The sequence below is a fragment of the Microcebus murinus genome, chromosome 7 (genome assembly GCF_040939455.1).
Source record: "Microcebus murinus isolate Inina chromosome 7, M.murinus_Inina_mat1.0, whole genome shotgun sequence".
Lineage (NCBI taxonomy): Eukaryota > Metazoa > Chordata > Mammalia > Primates > Cheirogaleidae > Microcebus > Microcebus murinus.
Window position 1 is genome coordinate 43095266 of NC_134110.1, and position 18308 is coordinate 43113573.

The 18308-nt window shown below is 33.5% G+C and overlaps 1 protein-coding gene across 3 annotated transcripts in view; it reads right to left on the reverse strand.

Annotated features, from left to right (window-relative positions):
* The window catches only part of TBC1D31 (TBC1 domain family member 31), a 74550-nt gene that overhangs the window by 9931 nt on the left and 46311 nt on the right, over positions 1 to 18308 (reverse strand). For all 3 annotated transcript variants that reach the window (XM_012743313.2, XM_012743312.2, XM_076005049.1), the window contains 6 exons: positions 14614 to 14747; positions 8964 to 9097; positions 8456 to 8635; positions 7310 to 7542; positions 6593 to 6745; positions 4718 to 4853 (listed from right to left, as the gene is read on the reverse strand). In XM_012743313.2, the coding sequence (XP_012598767.2) occupies positions 4718 to 4853; positions 6593 to 6745; positions 7310 to 7542; positions 8456 to 8635; positions 8964 to 9097; positions 14614 to 14747 (970 nt within the window). The remainder of the gene's footprint in view (positions 1 to 4717; positions 4854 to 6592; positions 6746 to 7309; positions 7543 to 8455; positions 8636 to 8963; positions 9098 to 14613; positions 14748 to 18308) is intronic.

Below are 18308 nucleotides of genomic sequence, written 5' to 3' on the forward strand. Positions count from 1 at the left end.
AACACAGCAAGATTCTGTCTCTACAAAAAGAAAAAAAAAAAGAAAAATTAGCCAGGCAAGGTGGTGTACCTGTAGTCTTAGCTATTTGGGAGGCTGAGGCAGAAGGATCCCTTGAGCCTAGAAGTCTGAGGTTGCAGTGTGCTATGATCAGGCCACTGTACTCTAGTCTGGGCAATAGACTGAGACCATGTATCATAAAAGAAAAAAAAGGACTCAGGTTTTTGAAACCAGAGTAACTGACAACATATTAATATTCACTACAAAACCTGGGAATAAACTCTCAAAGTTAATTTTTTTAAAAAAGAAACCACAATTACCATATGTCCATCCATCCAGACTAGGAGAAGTGATGGCAGTTCTTACCGTATTATGGTAACCAATATTATGAGGCAGAAAAAACTTGAGCAATTTAAATTTGGGGTAGATAAAAATATGGAATGTTTAATCTTATAATATATAACATTGATAAGGCTTTTTGATTAAACTTCTGTACTTTCATAAATTCAATTTGACAACTAATAGCACCAGGTTCAAATTTATTTGGGACTGTTCAACTTGCATGTGTTCTGCTCCAACTTAGAGTTCACAATCTCCAAAATTTGGTTACTTGGAAGCTTTTTACTCCTATATACTAGAAGGTTTAAGGCACTCACTAGACTAAAGAATCTTAGAACTCATGTTAAAGATTTGGCTACCTAAAGCCTCAATTATTTTTAGGGGTGAGAATAAAGTACATGATATGTGTTTCAAACAAAACAAAAACAACAAAAATTATAACCAACAATTAGCTATCTATTTGCATTCATTTATTAAGCAAACATTTAATGATTGCATTACTACTTGTATTCATAAGATAAAGTGTTGGATATTGTCAATTATGGTAAAAGACATGGTGTCAAATAGAAGAAATAGTAAAAATGTGAATATAGTTGAATGTGCAAAGATATACATCCAAGGGGTAAAAGAAAACACAGACCAGGGACCAGTTCAGCTTAAGGAAGTTACTGGCAAAGTGCTAGCTCAAAGGTGGGGATGTTTATTTGTATGAAGCAAGAGTAGTAATAATGCCAAGAGGTGGAGGAGAGGTTTGGCATAGCATATAATGCTTTTTAGGAATATCAATTACAGAAGCTCTTTTGCTTATGAATTTTCAGAGATACAAATAGCTATGTGCCAGAGCAAAGAACAGATCAGCTTTGCTTATTGCTAACAGATGTTTGCAGTCACACATACGTGTGTCACTTTGGACACAAGCAGTCTTTCTTGCTAGAGCCTGAACTGTGAGAAGAGTTTTGCAGTTTGGTAGTGTTAAGAGCACATCAGAACAGGCAGCTGAAAGTACAGGAGGCTGGAAGAGTAGGCAAAAGCCAGATCATGTTGCTCAAAGGATTTTATAGGATTCTTGGACCAAAAAAATGCCTTCTCTCTCTTATCTCAAAGGGGTTTGGAATAAAGACGGAATTCTGAGTCTATATTACTTTTGGAGAAGAACACACACTTTTCTAGATAATGAAATATCAAACTCATTCACTAGATGAGCTAAATAAAAGGAATCTTAGATTTTGAAAAGCAATGTAAAATTAATTAGCTTTAAACAAAACAAGAAATATTATGCTATAAAAAGAGATAATAGATTTCTAATACAGGTGAATTAAAAATACTTTAAGAGACTTAAAAAACATTTAGTGTTTTATAAAAAAACTAGGTTTGAAACTCCCTAAATTACTGTATAAATTCAGGACAATTCTAATAACAATTCCAAGAGAATGGGGAGAGGTGGGAATTCAGAGTGTGATAAAATTCTCAAAGTCTATTTGGAATAATAAACATTTGAGAACACTGAGGAAAATGCCGAAAAGGAAGACTAATAAGGGGAATCAGGCCTAGTTATTAAAATACTACAAAACTACAGTCATTCAAAGAGTATGGTGCTGCTTTAGAAATAGAAAAAGGGAGGAGATCAAGTATGTAAGGGAATTTAATATGTAATAACCATCAGTTGGCAAATGACTTTACTAATATCTAACAAATGGTATTGAGACAACTGACTTGCCTTTTGGAAAGTAGGCTTGGTCCCTAATTCATTCCTTACATTCAACTTTCAGACACATCAGGGGTTGGCAAACTTTTTCATAACAGGTCAGATAGTTAAGTATTTTAGGCTTTGTGGGTCTTAAAGTTTCTGTCACCACTATTCATCTCTGCCACTATAGTGCAAAAGCAACCACAGAAGACACATGAACAAATGGGTGGGAACTGTGTTCCAATAAAACATTATTTGTAAATCCTGACAATTTGAATTTCATATACAGTTTTTCATTTAATGTAATTTTCATATAATGAAATATTACTATCTGATTTTTAAGAACCATTCAAAATGTTATAACCATTCTAGCTCATGAGCCATACAAAATAGGTGGTGGGCTGGATTAGGCTGGTGCATAGTAGTTTGCCAATCCCTGAGATACATCAAAGATCAAAAAAATAAGAGGAAAACATAAAACTAGAAGAGAATATGCCTATGAATGGGAAGGTCTTTCTAAACAGGACACAAAACCCAGAAGTCATATGTGCAGTGTGCATAGGAATTTGTTCATAGTTTTTTTTAAACTACAGTCCTGCCCTCCAATGGTCTGAGGGACAGTGAACTGGCCCCCTGTTTAAAAAGTGTGAGGACCCCTGCCCTACACTGTATGGCAGCTACTAGCTGCATGTGGCTTTTAAAATGTGACTAGTATAAACTTTAGTAAGTGCTGTAAGTAGTGCTGTAAGTATAAAATGATCCTGGATTTCAAAGCCTTAATACAGAAAAAGGGATAAAATATCTCATTAATAATGTTTTTATACTAATTACATTTTGAAATACTTTGCAAATATACTTAGTTGAATAAAATGTTACTAAAATTAATTTTGCTCGTATCTTTTTACTTTATTAATGTGGCCACTAGAAAACTTAAAATTATATCTGTGCTCACATTTTATTTCTACTGGACAATGCTGCCCCAAACGACACAAAGAGGCCCTTATCAATAAGCAAAAGACTAACTTGATAGAAAGATGGACAAATGTTATATGTATATAATTTATCTTCTACAAATGGAAGATAAATAACTCAAGAGAGACTCAATCTCACTAGCAAACAAAAAGGCAAATTAAAATAAATTATTTGTCACCTATCTGTGGTGACAAATATTAAAACTGATAGATACACTCCAACATTGACTAGACTAGGCTGTGGGTGCTCATACACTTAAAATATCTTAAACTTTTATTTTTGGAGAACAATTTGGCATAACTTCAAATTTACTTAATAAAAGTATATGTGCAAGTACTCAAAGATTTATATAATGTAGCAAGGTTTTATTTTTTTTTTATTTTTTTTTTTTTTTTATTTTTATTTTTTTTTTTTTTTGAGACAGAGTCTCACTTTGTTGCCTAGGCTAGAGTGAGTGCCGTGGCGTCAGCCTAGCTCACAGCAACCTCAGACTCCTGGGCTCAAGCGATCCTTCTGTCTCAGCCTCCCAAGTAGCTGGGACTACAGGCATGCGCCACCATGCCCGGCTAATTTTTTTTGTATATATATTAGTTGGCCAATTAGTTTCTTTCTATTTATAGTAGAGACGGGGTCTCGCTCTTGCTCAGGCTGGTTTCGAACTCCCGACCTCGAGCAATCCGCCCGCCTCGGCCTCCCAGAGAGCTAGGATTACAGGCGTGAGCCACCGCGCCCGGCCTAAGGTTTTATTTTTTTAAACATTAAACTGGCCAGGTGCGGTGGATCATGCCTGTAATCCTAGCACTCTGGGAGGCTAAGGTGGATGTGATAGTTTGAGCTCAGGAGTTTGAGACCAGCCTGAACAAGAGTGAGACCCCATCTCTACCAAAAATAGAAAAAAATTAGCCGGGCATGGTGACGCATGCCTGTAGTTTTAGTTACTCGGGAGGCTAAGGCAGAAGGATTGCTTGAGCCCAGGAGTTTGAGCGTGGCACTCTAGCTGGGGCAACAGAGTATTCTGTCTCAAAAAAAAACAAAAAAAAACCACACTGCAACTAACCTAAATGTCCAATAGCAAAGAATTAAATAAACTGTGGTATATACATACAATAGAATACTATGCAACCACAAAAAAGAGAAATAAACACACATAAAACATTATGAAAAGATATTCAATATATATCATTCTTAAAAGGTCACAAAAACAGACCATATGAGAATAATCATCTCATTTTTGTGTAAAGGAAAATATGAGTATAATTATTACCCTTTCTATAGACACATAACTGCAATGCTGTGTAACTAACCATTTTTAAACAGTGTTTCTATGAGGAGGAAATGAGGAATAATGGAGAAAGCCCATTTTTAACATCCATATATTCTTTACTAGAAATTTTTTAATACTGGCCATAGATAAATTTTTATATTAAAAAAGAATATGTCCCCTAGTTAAAAATTAAGGGTTAACTCATTGATATTTCTATTTTTAGAGAAATAGTTACCAAGGACACTAGTCAATTTGCCTAATTTTCATGGCATTGCTTAAATATTTAACCATTAATGAAATATAAAAAAGAATAAGAACAAATGAAGGGAAAAGTAAATAAAATTAAGGAGGCTATTTAATACTTAGGTGGACTCTACAAATATTATTTAATTTGAAGGTGTTCATTACACTTAAATGACAGTAAATATAGATGATGTATGAGTATTAAGATAATAAACCTTTCTTCCAATTTCATCATCCAATCTTCTTAGTTCCATTTCTTGTTGATCTTGCTGAAGCTTCAGAAAACGCCTTCTTGCAGCATCTTGTAAATGTATTTCCTTCATTTTCAGCTCTCTTTTCACAGCAGCTAGTCTTAAATACAAAATACAATAAGTGGAACAAATAAAGCATTTCCCAATATGATTTAATTTTTTCTTAATTGCTGCCTGGTACCTATTTTGACAAACTTTTTCAATTTAACTGGTGCCACTGTAACAGAACTGTTTATAATATATAAATGAAAGATGACCAATGACACAAAAAAGTCTGCATTCATGAAGACAACTGGTCTACATGCAACTGGCTATCATTTTCACACTCAGACGTCTAACAGGTCTACCACTCAGATCATTTCAATACAACTGATATCCTTTATTTGAAGGAAGAATGCCAAAAAATATTCCAGTGTTACCAAAGATGATGGATACTCATCCTTTGAGAATTTTAGTAGAAGGCTAATTGCTCAACTTGGTAATTCTCTTTTTTTTGAGACAGGGTCTCTCTCTGTTGCCTGGGCTAGAGTGCAATGGTGTCATCATAGCTCACAGCAACCTCAAACTCCTGGGATCAAGCGATCCTCCTGCCTCAACATCCTGAGTAGCTGGGACTACAGGTATGCATTACCACTCCCAGCTAATTTTTCTATTTTTTGTGTGTGGAGACAAGGCTTCATTCTTGCTCAGGCTGGTCTTGAACTTCTGGCCTCAAGCAATCCTCCCACCTCGGCCTCCCAAAGTGCTAAGATTATAGGTATGAGCCACCATGTCAAACCAGTAATTCTTTTTAACATATACTAGAAATCTGTTTCATAAAGTTCTACCCCAGAGTAAGAATCAATAAACTTATAGAAGTGAATTTCCCAACAAATACGTTTAGTCTCAATATTTATCCCATGACTTTGCTTAATTTAAACATTTTGCCTTATTAACATACTTTTGTTTATTTATTTAAAAAAATATTTTTAAGAGGCGGGGGTGTGGTAGGGAGTGTCTCACTACCTTGCCCAGGCTGGCTCAAACTTCTGGGCTCAAGTGATCCTCCAGAGTAGCTGGGACTACAGGTGCATGCCACCATACCTGGCTAATGTACTTTTGAATAAGCATTTAACTCTTCTTCACCTGTCCTCCAAAGTATCAAATGCATAATGAAATAATCATTTTATGTGACAATTGTCTGGTCACACAGATATGTTTAAAACACAATTGAAAAAACTATACTCCACTAAAAGTGATTTACCCAATATTCTATTACAAAGCATTTCTGCCCAGTATATAGAATGATGATTCTAGGGCCAGGTGTGGTAGGTCACTTCTGTAATAGTACTTTGGGATGCTGAGGTGGGAGGATTGCTTGAGCTCCAAATTTCGACACCACCCTGAGGAAGAGTGAGATCCTGTCTCTATGAAAAATTAGCCAGGTGTAGGAGGCTGAGTCAGTAGGATGGCTTGAGCCCAGGAGTTTGAGGTTGCAATGAGCTATGAAGACACCACTGCATTCTAGCCTGGGCAACATAGCAAGACTGTCTAAAAAAAAAAAAAAAGAATGATGATGGTTCTAAATAATGTTCTTCAAGGTCATTAGATCTTGTATACTTGTGAATAATCAGTGCGAAGCTATATTCAGTATAGCTTTAAAATTACATTTTCCTATATACCAGAGTTTTTTGCAAAGAGGTATTTAAGGATTATTTTTATTAACTTAAATATATGCTTAATGGAAATACTATAGCTGGGTATACACTGTTGTTCCTAAAATGAAAAACTGAAAGAAAACAGAAATTATTCAACTAACTCATACATCAAGATTTTTTTAAAAAAAGTGATAAATCATACCTCTGTCTTTGTTGAATCATCTTCTCTTCCTCTTGTAAGAGCATTGCTCTTCTTGTTTCTTCAGCTTTACAAAGTAGTTCTTGTTTCTGGTACCAACTTTCATCTTCAGCTCTTTGCTGATCTACTTCAGCTTGCATACCTTCAACTGTCTGCCTTAAGTAGATAATATTTATTATTATGAAAGCACAAACAAGAAAGCTAAATAATTTAGTCCAAGAACAACCAAAACACAAAATGTATACCTAATTAATGTGTCATCAATTTTATTTCCATATGCAAGATTTATCTATATTTAAAGTTATTTCTGGCCAGGTGTGGTGGCTCATGCCTGTAATCCTAGTACTCTGGGAGCCCAAGGCAGGAGGATTGCTTGAGCTCAGGAGTTTGAGACCAGTCTGAGCAAGAGTGAGACCCCATCTCTATTAAAAATAGAAAAATTAGCCAGGTGTGGTGCATGTGCCTGTAGTCCCAGCTACTGGGGAGGCTGAGGCAAGAGGATCCCTTGAGCCCAGGAGTTTGAGGTTGCAGTGAGCTACAATGACGCCACTGCACTCTACCCAGAGCAACAGAGATTCTTTCTCAAAAAAAGATACTTCCATCCTTCCAATTCTGATTTTACACAAATACTTAATAATTTAAATGTATTTTTTATTAAAAACTTTCTTATTTGTGTTTATAACAGATTTCATTTCATTGAAGAACAACTTCCATAATTACCTCTCTCTTAAGTAATCCAATTCATCATTCCTTATTCTTTCTCGTTCCTGTGTCTGATAGTCCACAATAAACTTTGGATATTGATTAAATACTGGATATTGCCCTTTTGTCAGGGCAACAAAAGCATCAAGCATGCTGTTTGGATGAATGTCAGTAGGCGTGGTCTCCATAAGACGATAAACTTCTCTGATCACAACGCTTATGTCCAGGTTATTCCGATGGTGAAAAAAATACTGTAAGAAAAGTTGGTGTCTAAATAGAGATCTGCCTAACAAAGCAATTATGAAGTAGAATTAAAACAAGAGTTTGAAAATGTAAATGTGAATTTTATCTTTAAGGATATTTTGATTTTTGCAAATTCACTGAAGGTTTTCTTAACCCAAGTTTTAAAATGAAGACTAAATTTCTGACTTTCAAAATGTAATACAATTTCACAATCATATGAAATTCTGAAATAAAACTATTTACATTTTAGCTCAAAATGAAGGCTTCCATGACAATAGAAAAAGAATGCTTCAGCAATGGAACACCTTTTCAGCTTGAAGTTTTCCTTCACAATCTAGAATAAATAAATTACAAAATAGCTTGATTCTTTAAAAATGTCTGAAATGTTTCCATATTATCTTGGCAGATCCAAATTCTAAAATATATATATTTCAGATATTTATATGTATGTATCATATGATCATGAAGTAAAAAGAAGTCACACACACCCCAAAAACCCAACGAATTCATCCTGTTTACTAAGAAAGCCTCTCCTTTTCACAACTACCACTAATGCTTTCTTTCAGTCACTTTCCTGGCAGGCCTCAAAACTCTGATTGTTACCATGTTGCATGTGTAATAAGCATCCAGACCATCCCAGACCAGATGGGTCAGTGATAAGATCATTCAAGAATAAACAACTACTCAACTGTTCAACATTCTTTATAAAGACAAAAGCACAAAATGCCAATATTATCATGAATCTTTTCTGAATCTATGATTTCAAGCCTGCTATAAGTGTTTAATTGTCTACAAACTATATAAGGTCAGGGATGTGGTCCAATTTCATATCCATTATATTTCTACCACCTAGCACAAGTGCCTGACATACAATAGGCACCCAATAAATAAGAAGCCCCTCTTAAGAACAGGGATATTTACCTCAAAATCATCTTTAAGTTTACAATTGAGCAAAGGAGCTCTAGAACATATGTTGTAGGCTACAACAGTCATCAGAAGAAATGAAGGATGGTTGGAAAAGACATTATCAAACAATTTGAGCCATTCTTCTCTTGTCAGTACTTCTGAGAACAAAGTTTCAAGAAGTGGCCATGCATATAGCTAAAGTAAATAAGGAAAAATGTATTAGTTGTCTAAAGAAAAGTCAAAAGAGTCATTGCTATTATAATATTCTCTTACATTTAAACTATGAAAATCATTGTATTAAATACATAATTATGAAAAGAACTACCTTAATTTGGACCCTTCTTTACAGACTTTCAGGAAGGCAGTTTAATGAAGAAAAAGAATGGAATAGTGTTAAAAATATAAAATGTAGTATGCTTTTTATTACACTCCTTCAAGAAAATACTGTTTTATTTATACCAGAACCAATCAATGTTAGCTTTCAAAGTAAGTTATGTTATTCTAAAAACCACATATTTCTTACCTGGGAAGTTATATCATGATTTACGAAGTGTTGCAGCAGTTCTTTGTCATGAAATGCCAAAACATTTTCTATCATACTAAGAATATTGATAGGAGGATTAGGAAAATATTCAAACCAATGTTGACACCAATTGACTATGAAAGAAAAAAAAAAAAGAAAATTTATCTTTAAATACCTTGCTTATTAAAGCATTTTGCAACCCTTAAATATATCTATTTTTTATGTCCTTAACATGCACATGAATAAAGAGAAAACATAACTCTGTAAATTCTAGAACAATAGATTTTTAAAATTCTATCTTATCAACATAGTATCTTAGGTTTATATTAATAGAAATTTTGCAAATTTCTACATAGTAATCAAAGGAAGAGTGCTAATTAAAACAAACTCAACTTCCCCAAGTATTCCTAATCCAAGTTACAAGGCATTCTGGTTCCTGCTGGCTCCTGTTTTGTTCATCTCTTGATTAACAAAATGGTCTCTTTTAAAAAGGTCCCTATTTAAGTTTTCATTAAATGTAATCAATGTTAATATGCCAATCTCCTCAAATCTATTAAAATTTATATATAATCAAATTAGAAAAGCTTAGGAAAAATGTTTAAAATTATATTCTTACATATAGATAGCAATATATAATGTTATGAGAATAAACAAATCCTCTATTAAATGTTATGAGAATAAACAAGTCCTCATATCTAAGAAAAGACTGATTATTCTATAATCATAATAATAGGTTACCACCAGAACTGGTTTTAAATCTGTATAACTGATCAATGACAATTTGTTTCAGTAAACTTGATTTTGAAAACCAACCAATAATAGTGGCTTTCTTCGAAAATCAGCTAGTCCAAAGTAGAACCCTTTCCACTGAATAGGATTCTAAGGCTGACTTTAACTCACTTGCACTTTGTAATCAGTATAATCCCTTCACCTCAAATTCTTCTCAAAAACCCTATATAAGATCAGTTTGTTTTGCTCAATGAGCCTATGTTCAAACTTTCCTTTACTTAATGATTAAATGCTGTTTTTTATTTCAAATATTGAGTTGTGGTTTCATTCTTTAATAACATCTCTTATCTCAAATTAGCAAAAGGAGTCTTTATCAGACTAAAAACTTATATATGGATTATATATGGTTTACAAGTCTTTCCAATTCTGAATTTCCATTTATTTCTTTTATTACTGAGCATTTAAATTTGAGTTAATAATTAAATCACAAATAAAATCTTACAAAGACTAAGCTTTAAAACATTCAAATTCTTTAAACTGTGGCTCTTAATTTTAAAAGGAAAATCTGGTTTAGCAACATAAGTACCAGACTTACGTCTCAGACACTGCTAGTTCTGGGAAACTAAAATGCCACACACAAACACAAAGCCCTGATCATTATATTTAATCTTCATTAGTAGAACAGTTTCCATTAGCAAGAGGGAAACCCTGTTGTACAGTAACCATTTGCCTTCTCTTAAGTATTTTTATTCTGCTTTGATGCTACCACAAAAATATGGGTAGAGGACTTAGAACCAACAGAAAGCAAAATGAAGAGAATGATAATCATGTGAAGATCCTTTACTAAACCCAAAGACATTCTGCCTGGCTATAAAAGAGACTCTAAATATTGTTTAAAAATGACTTTTACAAATATATTCCAAATTATACATAGAAGTGATTGTTTTCTTTCAATATGTCTTCTCCTAGGTCCCAACTAGACTGTAAACCTAAAAGCTAAAACAATGGTGTATCCCAAACAGTACTAACATTTAATTAAAGTTCATTCATTTCAAAAAAAATTGTATTTATTTAAAAGCATTCAGAATGTCACCCAAACAGCTGCAACTTTTTCTTTTTGCAGTTACAGAGTGGTATTCAGTTAACAGAACAATTATTTCTTATAATTTGTATCAGAGACAACTGAAAATGAAAAAACTACCATCCCCATATATAACTATTAATAAATTGTGCTATGTACAAAGACAGATCTGATTTAAAATTCTATGCTAATTTATAACCCCCACACCATAACAGGCAAGGTTAGTGGCTATTAAAAATATCACCAGGACAGGACTATTTAAAGACACATTTGGTGGTGTGTTGACTCCTACAAAAAAAGACACTGTACAGTTTGAAGACAAATCTTCCATAGTCTTAAATTTCAATTTTTTTCTTTAAAAGTTGTGTATAGGGCTGTTAAATGCTTTATAGACAAGGGGGAAAAAACCGCACTAGAACCAACTTATTCATCATCATCAACATCTACTTCATCTTCCTCTTTTTCCTCCTCTTCCTTTTCTTGCATTTTTCAGCCTCCATGACTTCTTCCTTTGCCACATCAGGCTTTCCTGTAGCTAGGTATGCAGTATTGTCCTTTTCACATTTTCCCTTCAGCTTAGCAACCTTCTTTCCATAAGGCTGCTTGTCACCTGCAGCAGTGCCATTCCACATCTCTCCCAGTTTCTTTGCAACATCACCACTGAGTAGGCCAAATGACTCCTCTGATTTCAGGGCGATACTCAGAATAGAACAAGAAAAGGCCAATGGAGGCCTCTTGGGGTGCACTGGGATCCTTGAACTTCTTTGTTTCCGCTTTAAGGAGGGAGATAGGTTTTCATTTCTTTTTCATAATAAGCCTTATCTGTCTTTGCCATGTTGCCATGTCTTGCCATGCCTTCAAGTTTTCCTTTCTCTTTGGCACACATGGTCTTCCACCTGTCTGAGCACTTTTTAGAAAACTCTTGAGTTAGCTGGGTGTGGTGGCACACACCTGTAGTTCCAGCTACTTGGGAGGCTGAGGCAGGAGGATCACTTGAGCCCAGGAATTTGAGGTTGCAGTGAGCTATGAGGACACACCACTGCACTCCAGCCTGGGCAACAGAGCAACACCCCATCTCAAAATACAAACAAACCAAAAAAAGAAAAGTGGATTGAAGCACTGGCGTTCCTCTCAGCAATTTCGTACAGAGAATGTACATGATGGCGTTTTCCCTCTTGGTTTCTTAGGATTGCCTTTGCCTGTGCTTAGTTATTTTTCTCAGCAAGGCACAGAGACACCCAGTACCTATCTTGCTCTCAATTGCGCTGTACTGTGTCTCTGGAACTCAATGTACTGCCATAGCTGTGAAAGCAGGAGCCAGATGCAGCCTCCTTACTTGCTCTGCTCTGTAACAGTACTCTTAATAAATGTTTATTGAACAAAACTCATTTGAGACCCTTGATAAAAGTCCATGGCTACTAGTGCTGACCATTATGGATAAAACGATAATCTCCTAGATTTAGATTCTAGGTAAGTATGTTTAGAAGAGAAAAAATCAATTTCCTTAGTATATAACAATATTTTAGCTATGTAAGAAGATTTTACTGGAAATAAAAAATTTGGTTTTGCACGCCTACTTAAGTTAGCTATTATCTGTTTCTTTCTAAACTGTGGTAATATATAATTTGCCATTTAACCATTTTAACCATTAATGCTAATTCAGACACATTAATTACATTTGCAGTGTTATATAACCATCACTACTATAGATTTCCAAAACCCTTTCAACAATCCAAACAAACTCTGTACCCATTTAGCATTAACTCCCTGTTCCTACTTCCTCAGCTCCTGGTAACCTCTAATCCACTTTCTGTATCTAAGAATTAGCCTATTCTAGATATTTCATAGATAAAGTAAAATCATATTTGTTCTTTTTGTGTCTAGCTTATTTCACTAGGCATGTTTTCAAGGTTCACCTACATTGTAGCATATATCACAACTTCATTTCTTTTGATAGCTAATATTCTACACTATGCATTACTATATATATACATTTTGTTAATCCATTCATCTGTTAATAGACACTTGGATTATTTCTACCTTTTGACTATTGGGAATAATGATGCTATGAACATTTCACACGCAAGTATCTGAGTCTCAGTTTTTAGTTCTTTTGGGTATACACGTAAGAGTGGAATTGCTAGGTTATATGGTAATTTTGTTTAACTTTTTGAGAAAATACCAAATTGTTTTTCACAATGCCAAACTTTCCCACAGTGACTATATCATTTTATGTTCCCACCAGCAATGTACGAAGACTCTGATTTTCCCACATCCTAGCGAATACCTGTTGTTATGGTTTTTTAAAATACAGCCATTCTAGTAGGTATGAAGTGGTATCTAACTGTGGTTTCAATTTGCATTTCCCTAATGACTAATGATGCTGAGCATCTTTTCATGTGCTTGTTAGCCATTTGTATATCTTCTATGGAGAAATGTCTATAAGTCCTTTACTCATGTTTTAATTGGATTATCTCTTTGTTATTGTTTCATTTCCCTTTAAAACATTGAGTGCTATTAGCAGAGCAAACTAGTTCAACCCTTTGAGGGAATCAATTATTCATATTTTATGAACTAATAATACCAGTTTTGGAAATCTACCCAAAGAAAATTATTATAAACATATATATGTGAAGATGGTTATAATACTGTTACTTTTAATAGGTAAAATTAGAAACAATCTATCCAACAACAATGTAAATATCCAGTGCAAATTATGGAATAGTACAGTCAGTAAAACGTTTATGAAATTTATAAAAATGAGGAAAATATATATAACATTAAATAAAAGCAGTTTAACAACAAAAACTGCTTAAAAGGTATGGAAAAATTTTAAAAAATTCTTGCAGTTGAGGAAAAATTATGGTATACCTATAAGATGAAATATATCATTGCAGGCAATAAATCATGTTTTTCAAAAATATTTAATGATTTGGGAAGAAATGATCTTATAAGAAATTCATCAACATATTATCAAAAAGTATCTCTGGGGAAGAGGAATATTGGTGAATTTTCTTTTCTTTGGGCACAATGTAATAAAACAAACAAAAAAGTGTACAGGGAAATACACTAAATATTCATAATATATACGCCTGAAACTTTTAAAAATTTCTACCTTTTAGAATATTACAGTTAAGTTCATATCTCTTTTGTACAAGAAAAACATTAAGTGATTTAAAACACAAAATAATATTTTTCCATGTAAATAATGATGACAGGGAGTAAACGCAATGGCTGGAGTAGACTTTGGAGTCTGACTGCCTGAGTTTAAATGCTTGCTGTACCCCTAAGCCAACCTTGGGTAACTTAAGCTCTCTATGCCTCAAGCTCCTTATCTGTAAAAAGGGTAAAATAACACCTACCCCATAGGATCACTGTGAGGATTAAATGAGTTAATAAAGATAAAACACTGAGAATGGTGCCTGATACACAGAAAGTGCTCAAGAAATGTTAGCCACAGATGCTGAGGATGAAGAAAGCAGCCAATACTTGGGCACTAAACACCATGAGGACTGTGTGCTGAATGCTTTACATACTTAAAACAATTCTGTAAGAATAATAGACTTTTAGTAAGTGAAGGATCAGCTTCATTCTTACTACAAAATCCAGTCTATAACAATATCTTCTAAAATTTGACCATCTAAATTTTCTTCTAAATAAAAAGGTTTATATATAAATGTTTCAATTGTCCATTTTATGCTCTACACGTGATTTTTTCACACTTTCTTGACTTAAAAGTAGAGAAATCTAGAATTGTTAAATGATGCAAAGGTGTAAAGACATCAGGAAAATGTATAGGAACCCATTCTTGGTTTCATTCTTTAATAATTATTTACTTACTTATGAGAGTAGCAATAACTTCAAAACAGATGAGTTGGTTGTTCTGGAATAATTTTACAAATGGAAATGCCAAGAGTGGAAGATATGGTGTGTCGCTAAAGATGGCAGACCAGTGAGCTAATGCAGATAGGGTTCTGTGAATAAAATAAGGACATAAAGACAAGAAAAAAATTATTAAAATGTATTTGAATAATACATTTACATGATAAAAATTTGATACAAAAAGTATATTTGGTGAAAATTCTCCTTTTTACCCTTATCATTTGGTTCACCTCTCCAGAAGCAACCACTGTTAAAAGTAGAAATCCCTTTAAAAAAAAAAAAAAATCCACACATGGTAGCAATAAACATTGTCCTGCATCTTGCATTTTTTCAATTAATGGTATCTTGGAAATAGGTTATATCAGTATGCACACAGCTTCCTCATGAAATTTACAGATGCATCTTCATTCCTTTAACATGATCCCTATTCTTGGGCATTTCTTTCCAATCTTTTATAAACAATGCTGTGCTTAATGCCACTATATGTACTGTATATCATTCTCCATGTGGGAACACATATTTGGATAAATTCCTAGAAGTGGAATTGCTGCGTCAAAGGATATGTGTGTTTGTAATTTCAACAGCCAGTGCCAAATTAGCCTCCACAACAAATGTCTATTTGGAGTCCCATCAGCACAAAAGGATACCTGTTTTTTCACACTCTTGCCAATATACTTTATTATTAACTATTTTTTAAACCATTAATCTAGTTAAGAAAAGGTACTTCAATGTAGTTTTAATCAGCATTTCTCTTATTATGAGGGAAGTTAAGCATCTTTTCATGTTTAAGAACCATTTCCACTGCTGTGACTATGCCTTAAACTTATTCATTTTTTTATACTGGCTGACCTTTCTCATACTAATTTACACAAGCACTTCATATATTAAAGAAACCAGCCTTTTGTCCTATGTTTTCTCAGTTTTATGTGTGTCTTTGGGAATTTTTTTTTACATGTAAAGGTTTTTATAGTTATCAATCTCTTCTGGATATGCTTAAAATGGCCTTACTCTGGGATTACAATTCTTCCATATTTACTTGTAACACCTTTAAAGTTTGTCTCTTTTTTTTGAGTTTATTTGAAATAATTTTAGACTTACAAAAAATTACAAAAAGTGTAGAGAGTTCTTGCATACCCTTCACCTCAATTCCTGTAATGTTAACATCTTGCATATAATTATCAATACTAAGACATTAATGTTGGTATAATGCTATTAATTAAATTATGGACTTTATTTAGATTTTACTATTTTTTCCATTAATGTCATTTTTCTGTGTCAATTTTTCACTTTGCCAATCCAAGATTCAACATTACATTTATTTGTTATGTCTCTGTAGTTTCTTCCAATATGAGAGTTCCTCAGTCTCTCCTTATTTTTCATGACATTGCCACTTTTGAGGAATAGATTTGGGTTTGCCTGATGTTTTCTCATGATTAGAATGAGGTTACATATTTTTGGCAAGAATATCACAAAAGCCCACCCAAGGATGCACCAAAAAAACCTAAAAAACCAACATTCCCCAAAAAATCCCCAAAACAAAGAAAAAGTAGAATATCACAAAAGTGATGTGTATCATACTGGTATGTCTCATTATTGGTGATTTTAAATTTGGTTACTTGGTTAAAGAGGTGTCTGCCAAATTTTTCTACTATAAAATTACTATTTTTCCACTTGCAATTAATAAATATCTTGGGGTAGATATTTTTTAAGACTATGTAAATATCCTGTTACTCCTCAAACTTCTGCAGGAGTAAATTTTAGCATTTATCAGTTTTTGCCTGCAACAATTATTATTAAGGTGTTCTAATGGTGATTTTCTTTCTTTAATTCCTTCTACATTTATTAGAGTTGCCTCTTTCCCCATTTATATCTTTATTTATTCAATTATTTCTATCAGTATAAACTAATAGATATTTATTTTACTGTATGGGTTGTAACTGATTGCTATTGTTATTTATTTTTTTTGCTCAAATCATTCCAGCTTTGGCTACTGGAAACTTTTAGGTTAAGTCCTGTGCCCTTTTGACTCACATAGCCATCCTCTTTGGAACTTTCTTATTTTATAGCATTATAAGATGCTCCAGGTTCATCTTGTATTTTCCCCACCACAGTCCTGCAATCAACCACTTCTCCAAGGAGCCCTGGTTCCTGCACTCGCTATGCTCATTGCTATTAGGGTGTCATTGCTAGGGCCTCTCAGCAGAGAGAGCTTGGAAATATATACATGCATATTAAATCTTACATACATATATATTTCTTTCAAAATCTACTTATCTGCACATATATTAAAAACCAACACCACCAATTCTATTCTGCCACCACAAGATTCATTCTAGCCTTTCCCTTTTGGTTAGTTGTAACTTCTTTCTCTGAGAGTAAGAAACTTGGCTGTCATCTAAGTTCACCTATTTAGTTAACCCTAATATACACATAAAGTAGTTTCAGACTTGCTAACCCCACATCCCACATTTATTTCTAGTACTTTTATGGTTTTTTAAGTAATTAAATCTTTAATCCAAGGGGAATTAATCCTGGTGTAAAATATGAAGTACACTTTCAACTTTTTCCAGGTGACTATCCAGTCATTCCATGCCATTTACTAAATAAACTATCTTTTCTCCACTGCTTTGAAATGTTACCTTTAAAAATAATTTTTGAACATAGCTGGGCCTATTGCTAGACTACCTATCTATTTATATGTCAGCATCAACTTCAATTATTATAGCTTAATAATAGCTTTTAATATCTGTTAAGGCTAATCCTCTCCCATTAATAAATATAAATTATTTTCCAAGAAGTATACTTTAGACTTAATGTGGCAAGCAGAATAATGCACACTCCCTCCCAAAAGATGCCCAAGCCCTAATCCCCAGGATCGGTAAATATGTGATTTCACATGGGATTTTTGCAGATATGATTAAGCACCTTGGGGGTGGAGGGAGATTATTCTGGATTATCTGGGTGGATCCAATCTAATCATATAGGTCCTTAATTGAAGAATCTTTCCTGGATGTGTTTGGAAGGATATATGACTACAGAATGGGCAGAGATGGCCTTTCAGTTGATTTGTCTATCAGGATTCAAACAAGACTCACTCATTGAATTTGGTTGTTACCTCCTTTAAATCTCTACATCTCTTTTACTCTAGAATAATCCATCCCCTCTGTTAAATTACAATTTTGAATTTTAATAAAAACAGAAATTTAAAATTAATATTTAAAAGTTTAGAAAAATAGAAATTTAAAACAACAAAAAAATTGCTGTGAAACCTTAAAGGAAATTAGGACTATAATTTGAAGTACACATACACACAATCGAAATTAAAATAACTTTAATTGTAAATATATTAGTAGGCATATAATTATAAGACAAAAAAATCTCAAAGGATATAAACAACCTCTTGCCACTTTAAGACAACCTAATGGAAACTATATCTCAAGAAGGACCCCCATGAACACACAGTTTTCACGTAGAAAACATCAAAATTACTTCTCTGATAATTTGAATTTTTAATAAGTAACACTATGATGTTGTGTTACTCTTTCCCAAAAAGCAAAGCAGTGTAATGATTACCTTCATTTGCTCTTAATGTGAAGGTGAATGGAACTTAATGGAAGAGTGAAAAAACCCTGAAATATTCTGTTTTTAAGTTG